Source organism: Panthera onca, chromosome A2 (genome assembly GCF_046562875.1).
Source record: "Panthera onca isolate mPanOnc1 chromosome A2, mPanOnc1 haplotype 2, whole genome shotgun sequence".
Lineage (NCBI taxonomy): Eukaryota > Metazoa > Chordata > Mammalia > Carnivora > Felidae > Panthera > Panthera onca.
In genome coordinates, this window is record NC_138340.1 from 114,491,889 (window position 1) to 114,507,601 (window position 15,713).

Genomic DNA, 15,713 nt, shown 5'->3' on the forward strand with positions numbered 1-15,713 from the left:
ACCAGGCGCCCCAAGAGGACTGTTTTTAGAATTACACTAGTTAACACCCAAAGCATCTGGAACAGTGCCTGACACATAGTGAGTGCTATGTGCTAGTTACCATCATATTATTATAATTAATATAGTTGAGCTTAATAAATATTATATAAATAAATATCTAGTCCTTAATTTGTTTAATACTCCATAGGCTTAAGCCCCTTCTTCCCACCTGAATTATACTCTTTGACAACCAGTATTGTCTCTGCTTTATTATATTCCACCCACCTAGTTCCTGCTCCTTTGCAACTAGCATAAAAGGGACTGATAGGTTTCATCAAAAAGTTGTGAAGAGTGTTTAAAGTGCTTGTATGTTCAGAATTCTTCAAGTATGAAGAATAAACTTTTAAATTTTCACAGAATTCTGGAGATTTCATAAATGTACAAAGGACAGAATTTAGTTTTAGAAATGCGCTTCCAAACCTCAGAGGTATCCAAAAACTTAACTAGCTTTGAGAGATTAACTGCTACTTTATGATTAAGGAATTATGGGTATGTAATGAGGAATGTGTATTTATTTTATATTTCTGTCATTGCAAACTACCACCTATTTACTGGCTTAAAATGACATCCATTCATCATCTCACACTTCCATAGGTCAGGAGTCTGGGTATAGTGTGGCTCAACCACTATACCACAGGCTATGCCACATGTCTCCTTAGAGACTCACAAGGCCTAAATCAGTGTTTGGGCACAGCCGTGTTCTTTATCACAGGCTCTGGGGGACAATATGCCTCCAGGGTCATTCAGGTTGTTGGCATCATGTAGGTCTTGTGTCTGTAAAACTGAGGTGCTTGTTTCATTGCTAGAACGTGGCCGGCTGCTCTGAGTTTCTGAGTCCCTTGCACATGGGATCCTACTTCTCACATCTAGCAATGCCACACTTAATCCTTTTCGTGCTTGGAATTCTTTCTTACCTTCTCTTCTGCCATTTCTCTTTGACTACCGCCCAGCCAACTTCTTTGTTTTTAAGGGCTCATGTGATTCAGACTGGGTCCACACAGACAATCCAGGTCTGACGACTTACTCATATCTGCAAAATATCTTTTGCCATGTAATGCAATGTTTGCAGATGCCCAGTAATGTATTCATCTTTGGGGGACCATTCTCCCTACTACAGAATAGTAACACAGATCCTCACAGCCTTCTAAAAAAGTATCCATGAACACCTCTTTAGGGCCTTATCATCACTTGCTAATAGAGCCTAGTTCTAGAAAATGACTTACCTGCTATGAAATCAGAGTATGCCTCTGAGTTCACACAATGGAACCAGAAGAGCTTATGAATCAGTCTGAATGAATTTCTCAATCACTAAACCATATGCAGCCATGTTTACCAGTATTTAATGATTCTGAACAAGTTAAAAATTAAAATACTATTTAACGTAATTGTTCAAATAAGAAGAGGATTTTATAATCAAATCCCAAACCCAACTTGCAGAAACCTATTCAGTAACTATGAACTATTTGAAGTGAAGAGAATGTGGCAAATTGCTTTTTGAACCCTGAACTGTTATTTTAAATCTCATTTGGACTCTTAATTAATACTTCCTATCTCAAACGTTCCATCTTTCTAATGTGAAGGATAACACACCCAGCTCTGGGGGATTGAAATGTGACAGTGCACGAAAAGCATTAGCAGAATGCCTGCACAAGATAAGAACTCAACAAATATTAGCCAGTCTTAGCCCTTTACCGATGTCTTCCTTAAATCAACAACAGGATAATAAATGGGATCTGCAAGAAAGTTTCTTCAATAATTTCCCCCACCAAGAAATTCATCTCTGTGTTGTTTACAATAGCAAAAGATTGAAAATAACCACAATGTTCAAAAATAGGAGATAATGAAAACTCCATGGAATGTGATACTTTGGAACCACTACAAATGCCATAGGAGCAGCTTTTCAGCACTGAAAACATACTCTGTAAAAAGTACAGATCACAAAATAAAAGAGTCTCTCTTTTTTTCATAAAAAAGTATACACAAGAAAAGTAACCTAGGAAGTAATAAACACTTAAGTTAATAATGAGTTACTAATGAGTAGTTTCATTACAGAAATGTTTTCTATTCTGAAATTACTTTCAATTGCGAAGTCTTTATGTTCAAACCAAACTATCCAAGTGTCAGATAAATAAAAAACTGCAAACACAACCCACAGTAATGACAACTCACTACCGGCTTTACCATCATTTTGACACTTACAAACATAAGAGTGGAACTCACGTAATTGCTACTCAGTATTCACATAAACTTTCATTATATACTAAGTTCTACAACAATATAACAGAAATTAAGTTAAAATCTACCTTATTCCATCACCACCAAAAACTCAAGTAATTTTCGTTTCTTTATACGTCTCCTGGTCCTGCTGCATGTATGGACATATTATAAGAAGCTATTACATGGCCTTAAGGATGCAAAACTACATTTCATGTAAGCAGCTGTAAGAAGTTCTATTTTAAACAAATGCATGAAGTGGCAGTCCAAGACGAAATGTTCATGGATCATTCTTTTAAAACTCTTTCAGCTTCCCTCAGATAAGTTTTCACAGTAACACTTTACAAACACGAGTGTCAATATACAAATCGATAGCTGAATCGTGTATTTCTATTCCTTGTCAATTAAAAATGTCTTCTGTGTGTTTTGCATATCAAAATGATTTCATTCATCTTGGCAAGAGATACCCCAATACCATAATATACATGAATACACACATGCACACACATACAAACACACACACTTTACTCCTATTCACAGGGATTTGTTGAGACCTCTTTTATTCTTGAATGGGTTCTATACACTCACACTTTCTGAACAAATGCTTTTAAATCAATGTTCCCTCATTGGCATCATTTCGATAGGTGAAACAGCATATATTATGCTGCTTATCAAAATGAAATTCTCAAGGCTAGCGTTAAATGAGAGTACCATATAATCTGAGTATGCACAGATGGTTTCTTTGGAAACAGAGATAACTTAGTAATTAACGTTAAAAGTTGGTGTGTGTGTGTGTGTGTGTACATGTGGCATTTAGGGATTTATTCCCAGGATGAAGAAAACCATTCTCATATGCAATAGATATAAAACACATAAGCATTTTTTATTGACATAGGATAGGAATCTATCATTTGGCTATCTGTTCAAATATTGAGTCATGGGGGCACCTGGGTGGTCAGTCACTTAAGAGTCCGTCATCACCTCAGGTCATGATCTCACTGTTGGTGAGTTCAAGCCCCACATCAGGCTTTGCACTGACGGTGCAAAGCCTGCCTGGGATCCTCTCTCCTTCTCTCTCTCTGCCCCTCCCCAACATGTGCTGTCTCTCCCAAAGTGAATAAATAAACTTTAAAAAAAATCTAAAAAAAATATTGACAGTCATGGGTTAGTGAAATGTCACTGAGATCCTACCTGAGGAAAACTGAAGGAGCTTTACTAGCTGTCCACGTGATCCGAGAGACCTACCATCCACAGCCCAAGGCCCTTTGGACACTCTAGCTGATGAGGGTAGTTCTAAAGAACAGTGAGGGAAGGTACTAACAAGTCCCTCGGCTTCTTGTAAATGACAAGAACAATGAATACCATGCCAGATATGTGCTATAATTCTTCTGGTGCCTTTTTGATGTTCTTTGAAATCAGGTCTGCCTTCTAGGGCCTCATTTGACACTTTTTCTCAAAATTCAATCTACTTGGCTTTTCCCCAAATCACACGGTAACTCTTAAACCCCTGGAAACATTGGAGCCAAGGTAATGATTCCAAATAGGAATTTTATGTTCCCTACAGATAAGAAATATAAGGTAACAAGATGTTCATGATCCTGTAGCAGCCAGACAGAACGTTAGTCATTCCCGGGGGGATTAACTTACTTTGTATTCTCTGAGCAAACACGCCCGCTCAAGTCCCTGATAGACTAAGAAAAGGGAGATTAACTACACTCCATTTCTCCATTCCCCAGAAAGGAAGAGGCAGATAGCCAGGAAAAAAAGGGTGAATGGAAGCTAGCATTTGAGTGTTTTAAAAAATCTATTTCTAAATATGGTAAAAATCATCACTGGATTGTGCTTATCATGTATTAAATGTGACTTAATCTCCCCACTCTCACTAGCCTAAGATTATTCCCAAACCTTGTTAACTTGGCAACAATCTCTTAAGTAGATCTCCAAAATTCTAAGTTTCTAAAGACTCCTCAAAACCCAGATCCCATGCTACTTCTGCTCCCTCAACTGGTACCATTTTTAAAGTTTCCAATTGAAAAAGTTGTCACTGTTATCTTCAGACACTACTGTTTAAAAGGGAATTTCTCCAATGTACCAAACCCAACGTGCAGATTCAAGTATGAACAGAAGGAATCCTAACCACATCACGTGCTTCCCAAAGCCTGTGAAAGGCACATCCTTATAGAAAAAGACTGAAGCTTCAGGTTGAAAGACTGGACATGGCAAAGGAGAGGAGATCCAAATGTGCAGAAGTAGAACATAAGAATAGGCAACAGCAAAGGAAGGAAAGAGCCAGCAGGACAGACCATCTCGAAAAGTTTGCATCCTTGAGTTCCATTGTGTACTTGATGATACAGGACAACTGCCTGTTCATTAAGACCCAGTTCCTTGTACCTCCATAACAAGTATTTCCCAAGAACTCTAAGGAAAAGACAAACTGGGAGAAGAATCAGACAAAGCCCCAAGTTAGGTGCAGGTCTTAGTGAATGAGACTCAACTAGGTCTGTTCTACCTAGAAAGCAGGATCCAAAATGGAGAAAAAGTGAAAACAAGACTTAAACTACAAAGAATGCTAGAAATCATGTGAGAACAAGTTCACAGGTGATGTGAAAACTGATGGCGTTAAGTCACAACTTCTGGACACTGAGCAGGGAAAAATGTTTTTGTGACAGTGACAAGCAGTCAGTTAAAACCATGTTTTTTGTTCCTGTAAAAAGAAAGTTAATAGCAGGTTTCTTTTTCTCTAAACTTTCACCCAACATTATATATCCTAGCATGAATTTTTGCTTGGAGGGTGGGGGGTGGGGGGGTGCTTCATTTGCTTCAAGGTCTTCTAGAACTTTTAGCAGACACTCCATTTATAATTTGGGTTTGGTTGGTGAGATTTTTTTTTTTTTCAGCTCAGTGGTATTTCTCAGAGAATGATACTGTACCTGAAGACCCTATGAGAAGGAATTTAGAAATTCCATTAAAAGCATCATATGTAGGGGTGCCTGGGTAGGTCAGTGCTTAAAGGCCTCAACTCTTGATTTTAGCTGAGGTCATGATCTCACTGTTGTGAGATTGAGCACCATGTCAGGGAGCCTGCTTAAGATTCTCTCTCCCTCTGTCCCTCCCCTACTCATGCACATATGCTCATTCTCTCTCCTCTCTCTCCAAAAAAAAAAAAAAAAAAAAAAAAGCATCATACGCAGAGCTTTTAGGATAAAGTTGGATGAACTGAAGAAAATGAACAAATGGATAGAGTAGAAACAGAGAAACCATCTAAACTGGTAAGAATGATAAACTAAATCAGCTCTGAGAAGGAATACAAGGTAGTAAGAGTGTCTAGTTAACAGTCCCAGAGTTTTAGATTTTGTCCTTCTCCTCTTTGATCTCTCTTCCTAAACTTGCAACACTTGATTTGTAATTTTAATTCATCTCTCAAGGTATGGCCACAAACCCTCCATCACTACCACCACCAGGTTAATGTTTTATTGCAGACACTCAACCCTGTTCTTTCTCACCATCTAAGTGATGGCTGACTTCAGGACCAAGCAGCACAGAGTACCACACCACATGCCCCCTCTCCTTTTGTAAGTGCCACTAATGTAACCATACCACCAAACAGGCATCTAATATACATAATTCACAACGTAGCCTAACTTGCATTACTTCAGTGGCTTGACAATTAGACTGTGTGAACAAAAATCACAAATTTCACTCAATTTGTGTTTTCTTATCTCTACAATTTCCATCATGAAAATTATTCTAAAGAAAGAGAAACAGCCTGGTAGGGTTTGTTTTGGATGTTGGTCTTAAGTAAGAGATAGAAGCCTAGAATCAGCTTTATCTCTTACTCAAGGATGCTCATGTTTCCATTTCCTGTCTTTGAACGTTTCCAAGTACTCTTGGTTCTTCTCAAAATTTAGCTTACTTCATAAATTTACATCCTAAGAACTATGGCTTTCACACCCATACTTAATTCACTATAAATTCTCCCCTACATTTAGTTTACCCTGGATTGTAACAAAAACATAAAAGCTGTATCATCAGTTCTGAATGCTTTTGTCATGAACACTGTTAGAATTCACGTTTAAAAATAAAATAAAATAAAATAACATAATGCTGAGAACTTCAAGGATAGGAGCAGGTAGGTTGTAATTCAAGGGCTCTTTTCAGTTGTTCAGCTTTAACAAACCAACGGAGATTCACAGTAAATGAGAAAGAAAAGGTTTTCAAGTTATCAAAGTTTGTAGGGTCAGAAGATATCAGAAAAGCAGCTAAGGTGCTGAGGCAGAAACCGTATGTACAAACAGGGAAACTCTTTCCCGATAATAATGCCCAGAGTGTTTCTGGAGACATTCTATAATGCAAGGAGTCTACTCGAGCCATGTTCTTTTCCCCTCAACTGAAAACCTCTTACAGAGTCTTACTGTTAAGGTTTTGGGATGTTAGGTACTTGGGAGAGTAGCTCTTTCCTGAAAATCACCAGAAACATGGCTAGAACATTTTTATCATTCATGTTTATGTAAATTTAACAACTGTAAATCTGACTGAGTCATCATGACAATTTTATTTCTACATATGCACTGTCTTCTTATGTTCCTTTAATATAAAAACTGACTTGTGAGATTTTCTTCCAGGGTAGAATATCAGGGTAGGTATTGTTTTTTTTAGAGGACGGGACCTTTCCCTTGATGAACCAAAGGTGGAATAATAAACTACTGGGGTTAAAGAAATGAACGATTTCTTATAAGACCACATATACAAAGCTCTCAAGTTTGATAACAAGAGAATAAAACAGCACAGAAAACTGTACTGCTGGAGATTACCACCCCCTTTGTAATACCCCCAGACACAAACCCTTGAAGAGCATATTAACAATTCCACATTGCGTGTCACTTTTGCTCTTTAATGTGTTTGGGGGTTATGGTGGATGAGAACTGATGTGCATAAATATTCTCCTTCCTACATGGTGTTTGCACCTATGTAACAAAGTTTTGATACCACTGACAATAGGAATGACTACATTGTGAACACATGAGGCACAATGGTTCCTTCACAAAGGCTTATACAATGCATGGAGGACTTTTAGAACTTAGATATGGTCCAGTCCAACCACTTAACCAATGACACATTGTTGGAAGAATTAAGAATCAAGGTCCTTGGGGCGCCTGGGTGGCTCAGTCGGTTGGGCGGCCGACTTCGGCTGAGGTCATGATCTCGCGGTCCGTGAGTTCGAGCCCTGCGTCGGGCTCTGTGCTGACAGCTCAGAGCCTGGAGCCTGTTTCAGATTCTGTGTCTCCCTCTCTCTGACCCTCCCCCATTCATGCTCAGTCTCTCTCTGTCTCAAAAATAAATAAACGTTAAAAAAAAATTAAAAAAAAAAAAAAAAGAATCAAGGTCCTCAATTTCAGTTCAATGATATTTTCACTATCCTAGACCAATGACCCATGGATTTAAAGAGATGAAATTTTCTTCTCTGTACTTTATCCTCATCGCTAATTACCATTACACCTATACCTTACCTCAATCCATTCAATCTTTTAGCTTGGAGATTATTCCAGTAAGATCACTTCAACCAAATATTTAGCAAATGCTTTGCTGTCTATCCCACCTTTTCAGAGGCTCTCTTTTTAAAAAAAAATTTTTTTTTGATGTTTATTTATTTTTGAGTGGGAGAGAGACGGAACACAAGCTGGGGAGGGGCAGAGAGAGATGGAGACACAGAATCTGAAGCAGGCTCCAGGCTCCAACCTGTCAGCACAGAGCCCAATGTGGGGCTCAAACTCAGATGGTGACCTGGGTTGAAGTGGGAGACTTAACCAACTGAGCCACCAAGGCACCCCTGAGTGGCATCGTTGAATTTTATTTTCATGGTATAAACCATTCAGTTATTTCTCTCTCATGGTCCTCTCATCTTCCTACTTACCATGGATGCTCCCCAAGACCCTACCTCCCACCCTGCTCTTCAAATGACAACCTCTCTGTGACTGGTTCTTGTAACTTTAGCCCCAACCTCCCTAAGCTCCAGATTCACATGTCCAGGTATTTCTTGAATATTTATATAGTTTATGTTTCTATGTCCTCAAACTCAGTGTGTCCAAACTCTGTATGTTTCCTTCCAAGTATTTTACTCAATTTCCTACGATTATCATCACTTTTCCATTCATTCTGACTCCTCTTCCACCTTCACCTAGTCCTACTGATTTTTTAAAAATTCTCTGTGGTTGCTTTTGAACTCATTTTTCTTTCCGTTCCCACAAATACCACAATAAAGTCGGTTTTTGTCAGCCTTTCAGTCTCCCCTCTTCAGCTCATCTCTTTTCTTTTTTTTTTTTTTTTTAAAGTAAGCTCTACACCCAACCTGGGGGCTTCATCTCACAACTTTGAGATCAAGAGTCTCATGTTCCATCAACTGAGACAGGTGTCTGTCATCTTTCTTTTTTCTTAAATGTCTAGTCCATAATGCTAATCTGTTGTTCAAAATGTCTTTCACTTTTCTTAGCTGGGACTTTCTTCTCCAGCCAGTTGGCGTCTCAGTATTCTCCCTTTCTACTTTCTCATCCCTCCACCTGCACACAATAAACCCCACTGCTAGAGTATACATCTTCCTAATTACCACATGTTCAAACCCTGACTGTCTTCAATGGTAGTTCAAGTCTCTTCAATGAAGCTTTCTGTTACTGTTCTTGAATCTACTATCTATACACCACTCTATTCAGTACTCAAATGCCAATTGCTTTGTACCTTAACTCTGTGTTTGTCTTCCTGGTATGGCTGTAGGAAACATCTTACATATCTTTGCTGCTTCTGCAACTATCCCAATAATATATTACATTACCAAGAAAATGAGGCATGGTAGTTAAGAAAACATAATTAGGAAGTAGAAAATTCCAACTTTAGATCCTGGCTTTGCTCCTTTTTAAGTGAGTGACCTTGGGCAATTTACTTAACCTCTACAAGCTTTCCTATCTGTACAACAGGGATAATGCCACCTACTTCATAGGGTTGTTGTGAAGTTGAACAGAATGTGTATGTATGTGTATGTACAAACAAACACAATGTTTGGCACAGTATCTGGTCCATAGTGAATGCTTTTTAAACGGATGGCTATAATGATTTTGCACACAACAGGCACTCCTCTTTGGTCAATATTTTAAACTGCATAATCTACAGATTCAGTGTAATCCCTGTCAAAATTCCAATGGTATTTTTCACAGAAATAAGAACAAACAATTCTGAAATTTCTTTGGAACCACAGAAGACCCTAAAAAGCCAAAGCAATCTTGAGAAAGAAGAACAAACCTCGAGTCATCATGCTCCTTGATTTCACACTATTGACAAAGCTATAGTAATCAAAACACTATGGTACTGGCATAAAAACACACACAGATCAAATGAAGAGAATAAAGAGCTTAAATAAACCAATCCATATATGGTCAATTAATGTACAACAAAGAATATACAATGAAGAAAGGATGATCTCCTCAATAAATGGTGCTGGAAATACTAGACTGCTGCATGCAAAAGAAACTAGATCACTCTTACATCATACACAAAATTCAATTCAAAACAGATTAAAGACTTGACTGTAAGACCTGAAACACCATAAAATTCCTAGAAGAAAATATAGGCAGTAACTCCCTTGACATTGGTATTGGCAGTGATTTTTAGGATATAATACCAAAAGCAAAAGCAACAAAAGCAAAAGTCATTAAGTGGAACTATTAAATTAAAAACCTTCTGCACAGCAAAGGGAAACCAACAAAATGAAAAGGCAACTTACTGAATAGGAGAAAATATGTACAGTCATATATCTGATAAATATTTACAAGTCACATATCTACCAAAATATATTAAGAACTCATACATCTCAACAGCAAAAAACCAAACAATCCAACTAAAAGTGGGCGGAAGACCTGAATAGTACGACAAACAGATGGTCAACAGGTAATTGAAAACATGCTCAACATCACTAATCGTCAGGGAAATGCAAATCAAAACCACAGTGAGATATTACCTCATACCTATCAGAACAGCTATCATCAAAAAAAAAAAAACCAAAAAAAACAAAAAACAAGAAATAACAAATGTTGAGAGGATATAGAGAATAGGGCACTGTTGTGCACAGCTCATGGGAATGTAAACTGGCATAGCCACTTTGGAAAACAGTACGGAGGTACCTCAAAAGATTAAAAATAGAACTACCATATGATCCAACAATTCCATTTTTGGGTATTTATCCAGAGAACACAAAAACATTAAAAGATATGTGCACCCCTAAGTTCACTGCAGCATTATTTACAATAGCCAAGATATGGAAATAACCTACATGCCCACTGATGGATGAATGGCTAAAATAGATGTGGTATCTACATGCAATGGAATACTTCTTTGCCATAAAAAAGAATGAGATCTTGCCATCTGTGACAACATGGATGGAACTTGAAGCATTTTACTAAGTGAAATCAATCAGATAAAGAGAAATAGCATGGGATCTCACATATACTTGTAATCGAAAAACAGTAACAGCAACAACAAAAAACAAGCTCATAGATTGGTGGTTGCTAGAGGTGAGAAATTCGGGGGTGGGAACAACAGGTAAAGGGAGTCAAAAGGTACAAATTTCCAGGGCACCTGGATGGCTCAGCCACTTAAGCATCTGACACTTGGTTACAGCAGGTCATGATCTTGTGGTTTGTGAGTTTGCGCCCCACATCAGGCTCTGCGTTGACAAGGCAGAGCCTGCTTGGGATTCTCTCTCTCCCTCTCTCTCTGTCCTACCCCTGCTCATGCTCTCTCTCAAAATAAACTTAAAAAAAAAAAAAAAAAGGTACAAACTTCCAGTTATAAAATAAATATGTCATGGGATGTATTATACAGCATGGTGACTACTGGATATATGAACAGTTGCTAACAGAGCAAATCTTAAAAGTCCACAACACACAAAAAAAATTCTGTCACTATAGATGGTGACGGATGTTAACTAGACTTATTGTGGTGATCATGTTTCAATATATATATATACAAATATCAAATCATTAGGTTATACACCTGAAACTAATGTAACATTGTATGTCAATTATACCTCAATAAAGAAATTTTAAATAAAAAATGGCAAAGGTCATGTTAAATCTTTTTAACATGCTTCAAGATTCCATTTCACATGAAGTTTTTACACTACCAATCACTGTATTTAGTCAAAAACTACTTTTTTAAGCTATATTCCAGAACAGTAGGAAAGGCAACTTTCAACTTTCAAGCTGTGTGCATAGATGCTAAGGCCTGGTGTATAAAACTCTGTGAAAGATCAGTTTCATCCATGTACATAATCCAGCATAATTTTCGGCAATTACCATTTCAATAATGCAGTTAAAGCACAACTAGAGAATCTTTGGGAAGGCTAGAAAAATTTCCAGAAAGCCAAACCAATGGATAAAGACTTTAACAGATAGGATTACTAGAGCCTGTCAAAAACTAGGACTCAGTGATCAGCAACCACAGCTTGCTTTTTGTGTTAAGAAGGGCATACATGACCTTTTCTTCAACTAACAAGGCAATTACCCACTCTGATTAGTGGCTTAAAGAACAATGAAAATCTTGCAACCTAGTACATTAGAAACCAACCTTTTGTTGGTTGAGGCAATTCTTTTTTTTTTTTTCTAATGAAACCTGTCGTCTTTTCTCCTTTGTGCAACAGGTCACAACATTCCCTAGGTTAAGTCACACTGTATTTTAAAAATCAACTATCACGCCTCCACTAAGGTTCCAGGAACTTTCCACTAGGAATATATATGTATGATCTTGCTGGAGAAGTTGCATTGAGGGTAGTAAGTCAAAGTCATGTCTTCTTTTGCCTTGATGTGGGCCTCCCACATCGATGTGCAACCACAGAGCAAGTGTCTTTCTGCACTGCTACCCAAACTGCCTCCCTCTGAAGACCCTGGCCCTCATTATTTTCTGCACCCTTAGGCAGGGAAACTGCAAGGCCTTACCGCAGACGTTAGACGGGCAAGAATTTCATCACTGCTTTCTTCTGAGTCTTCAATTTTCTGATGAGACCTGTGAAAAACCAAGAACAATTTACTTTTAGCTCAAAGTTATCTACCAAGTTATGGAGAACACATGACAAATAAGGACATAATTGTATAATACATTAGTGAAAGTACCCATGCAAATAACGTGGTGTCAATAATGCCCGGGGACACAACTCTGTTGCAGCCCAACTGTTCCTTCAAACTCAATTAGCAAGAACCTCTTTATAATATACCAATTAAACCCCGAGGATAGAGTATGTGTTTCCTAATGATGTCACAGAATAGTCCTGACATGATAGATTTACAAATGTGGGCATGCACGAAGCATATGCAGATGTGAATGGGAGGTGGTTAGGTACTGAAGTTCCCTCCTAGTCTAAATCCAGATTTTGAAAATCTGAAACATGCATTTCCCACTACATTTGAGTTTCACCCAAAACAGATTTGTTTTGAAATGGTCTATTACAGACCTAATACTGTGACAGGAATTATGTGGAATACAATAGCAGCAGAAGTACGGCACTCCTTTTTAATATACCCAAGCCCAGTTGAGAAGCCAAGAAAAATATGCATATGTAAATAACTAAAGAGACATACAACATATGATATAAGATCAGTTTGTTTAGGAAAATCACCTTTGTAAGGTAATTTGTGAAAACATTTTCACCACATAAATGTATATACTAACATATAAAATTACCTACTCCTTTTTTAATTGAAGTATATTTGACACAACATTACGCCAGTTTCAGGTGTACTAAAATTATCTACTTAAAGCAAACTTTATAAAATGAAATTTTTTCTTCCTGTTTGGTCAAAGAAAAAAATTAATGCCAACTGAATATATGTAATTGTCTCCCAGATCTATTTCCACAGCAATCCCTTTCACCACGTTCTGTGGATTTGGAGGGATTGGTGGTAATTGCCCTGCAGGGCAGTGTTATCAGAACGGCAATCCAATGATTGATTTCAATCTTGAAAACTGCAGTGGGCCAGCCTAAGCGCTTGCCTCGCAGGGCAGGAGGGCTAAGGAGAAGCTCTTTAAGAAGGGAAAAGCGAGTCGGATCAATTCTGGCATTGGCTTCCTGTTTCTACGTTTTTAAAACCTTTTACAGGAAAAAAAAAAAACAACCCTCTAAATCAGAGCAGTGAATGAAAAACTACCACCTTTACAAGAACTGCATGATACAGGTACGAAGCGGTGTTGATGTTGTCAAGTAACTTAATTACCTGTGCTGCAAAGTGTTTGAAATGTTAGCTAATAACCTGCCTACTAAAAACAGTGGGAACTGAGCATTCTAACTTCCCTTACTCCCAAAAAAGCAAGTTACCCTGATAATGAATACCTGGAACAATGAACTCCATTATTAAAATGATCTATTCACAAGGTTTCCACATACACGAAGTTATACTGAGAAGAGACTTCGTAACCCTTTATAACCTAAGCCAACAAACCAGGTTTCTATGATTACGCTGAGGTGACTGAACATATGTGACAGGAAATTAAGAGCCAAACGCACTGGGCACAAGAGCACCAAGCAAGGGCTTCGGCACCCGTCTACACCTGCAGTGAAGCAGGGGCTGGTCATGCCAGCTCACGTTTCTCAGACCCCAGCACATAGCTCAATGATTAGTTCACAGGCATGAGGTATTTTGCACCAGCACAGATTCCGTCATGAAGGTGTTTTCAACAAACTGCTGAAAGGAACTCAAAATTCCAAGGCAAGTTCTTATGTGTGTGACTGATAATGACTGTTTCATGAGTAATGGCTGAGCCATTGCCGGCTTATTGACAAATAATTGAATCCCCGTTCAGGAGCAGAACTACCTATCGTCATTCTTCCAGCACAAAACATACCTTGGCAAAATGAGGTTTGTTTGTGTGTTTTTTAATGTCTATTTATTTTTGAGAAAGAAAGAAAGAGAGAGAGGCAGAGAGAGAGAGAGAGGGAAACAGAGAATCCAAAACAGGCTCTGCATTGTCAGGGCAGAGCCCGATGCGGGACTTAAACTCACAAACCATGAGATCATGACCTGAGCTGTGACCAAAAGTCACTTAACTAACTGAGCCACCCGGGGGCCCCTGACAAAAATTGTTTAAGAAATATGTGTGGGAAATATGTGTAAGAAAGACAGACAGATGACCTCCCAGGAACTGTCCTGCAGCCCTAATCCCATTGTTATCACCACAACACCACGATTTGTGACCAGAGCTCCCAAGTCTTTCTCCAGCCCCTGTGCCTCCTGTGAGCTCACCTTTTTTTATCATCTGCCTTCCAAGGGGCAGTGGGAAGCAATTCCAGGAACCTTATTTTCACCCACTTGGGGATCTTACAGGCTCCTTGAAGTCAACATAACTCCCATTGTACTTCCATTGCCTCTTGCCTTCACTGGTTCTACAAGCACCTCTCACGGCTCAGCTCCATGCTCACTCTGTGGCCATTCCCTCTGTTTCCTTCAGTTCCCCCCTGTTAAGCCTCACTGACAAGGGAAGTAGAAGCCCTCTACTTCTCTTGCACAAACTTTTCTTATCTTCTAGCCAACTTTTTTGTCTCTGGCTTCTCCTCTTGTGCCCAATCTGCTATAGATACTGGGATTATCTTTCTATAACTCAGACCCGGTCCTGCTCTTCTTAGAGTCCAAACCAGGGATTACCCTACTGCCTACTGAAAGGTCTAGAATTCAGAAATACTCTTCCTTTCCTGCTAATGGGCCCCATCCCCCCGCCCCCTCCCATACCATCAGGCACCTGCATCTGACATGGCATAGAGAAAGGTCTTAGGAGCAGGTCTGGTAGTAACAGGCCAACAGTGGAAGAGCTTAGAAAGAGGGAAGGGTAAAATTAAATTTAAAAAAAAAAGGAAAAAAAGAAAAAAAGAAGAAAGAGGGAATGGTAACACCTAACCACTCTCCTTCCTCACCACTTCCTCTCATTCCTCACCACTATGTTCCCTCCCCAGCTCTATGCCAAAATGCCCAGAAATACCAGACTCTCTTTCCCTAGCAAATGTATTTTTATGAAATAAGACAAATTCTGATTTTATGTGTGTAAATACAGGTTAGTGCAACCCAGTGAGGACAAAGTTCTCACACATCAAATCAAAACAGATAATGAAACAGGGCAAGGGAGAATAAAGAAAGGAATCTACTGTAATACTTGTACAGTTTCCCATTATTATGAAAGGCAATCAGTGTACAGGAGAGGAAGAGAGAAGCTCTGTGTGTTTGTCAGTGCTTAGAGATGGGAAGCAAAGAAACCCTGGCTAGAATCAGCAGGTAATGGCAGTGACAAGTGACAGGAGACAGAAAGAGAAAGGGAGTGACCCCAGGAAGGAAGACCCATCCCAGAGTGCTTGGGCCAGCAGGAAGCTCGGGCCCATCACGCACTACAAATTTATAAATTCCCATGGCTGCTTCTCAACGTCGCTGCTTACCAGCGAC

General features: G+C 38.9%; 1 protein-coding gene across 3 annotated transcripts in view; it reads right to left on the bottom strand.

The window, feature by feature from the left end:
* RAPGEF5 (Rap guanine nucleotide exchange factor 5) overlaps nucleotides 1-15,713 on the bottom strand; it is a 223,463-nt gene that overhangs the window by 147,030 nt on the left and 60,720 nt on the right. For all 3 annotated transcript variants that reach the window (XM_078441420.2, XM_060632685.3, XM_060632686.3), the window contains exon 6: nucleotides 12,231-12,297. In XM_078441420.2, coding sequence (XP_078297546.1) covers nucleotides 12,231-12,297 — 67 coding nt within the window. The remainder of the gene's footprint in view (nucleotides 1-12,230; nucleotides 12,298-15,713) is intronic.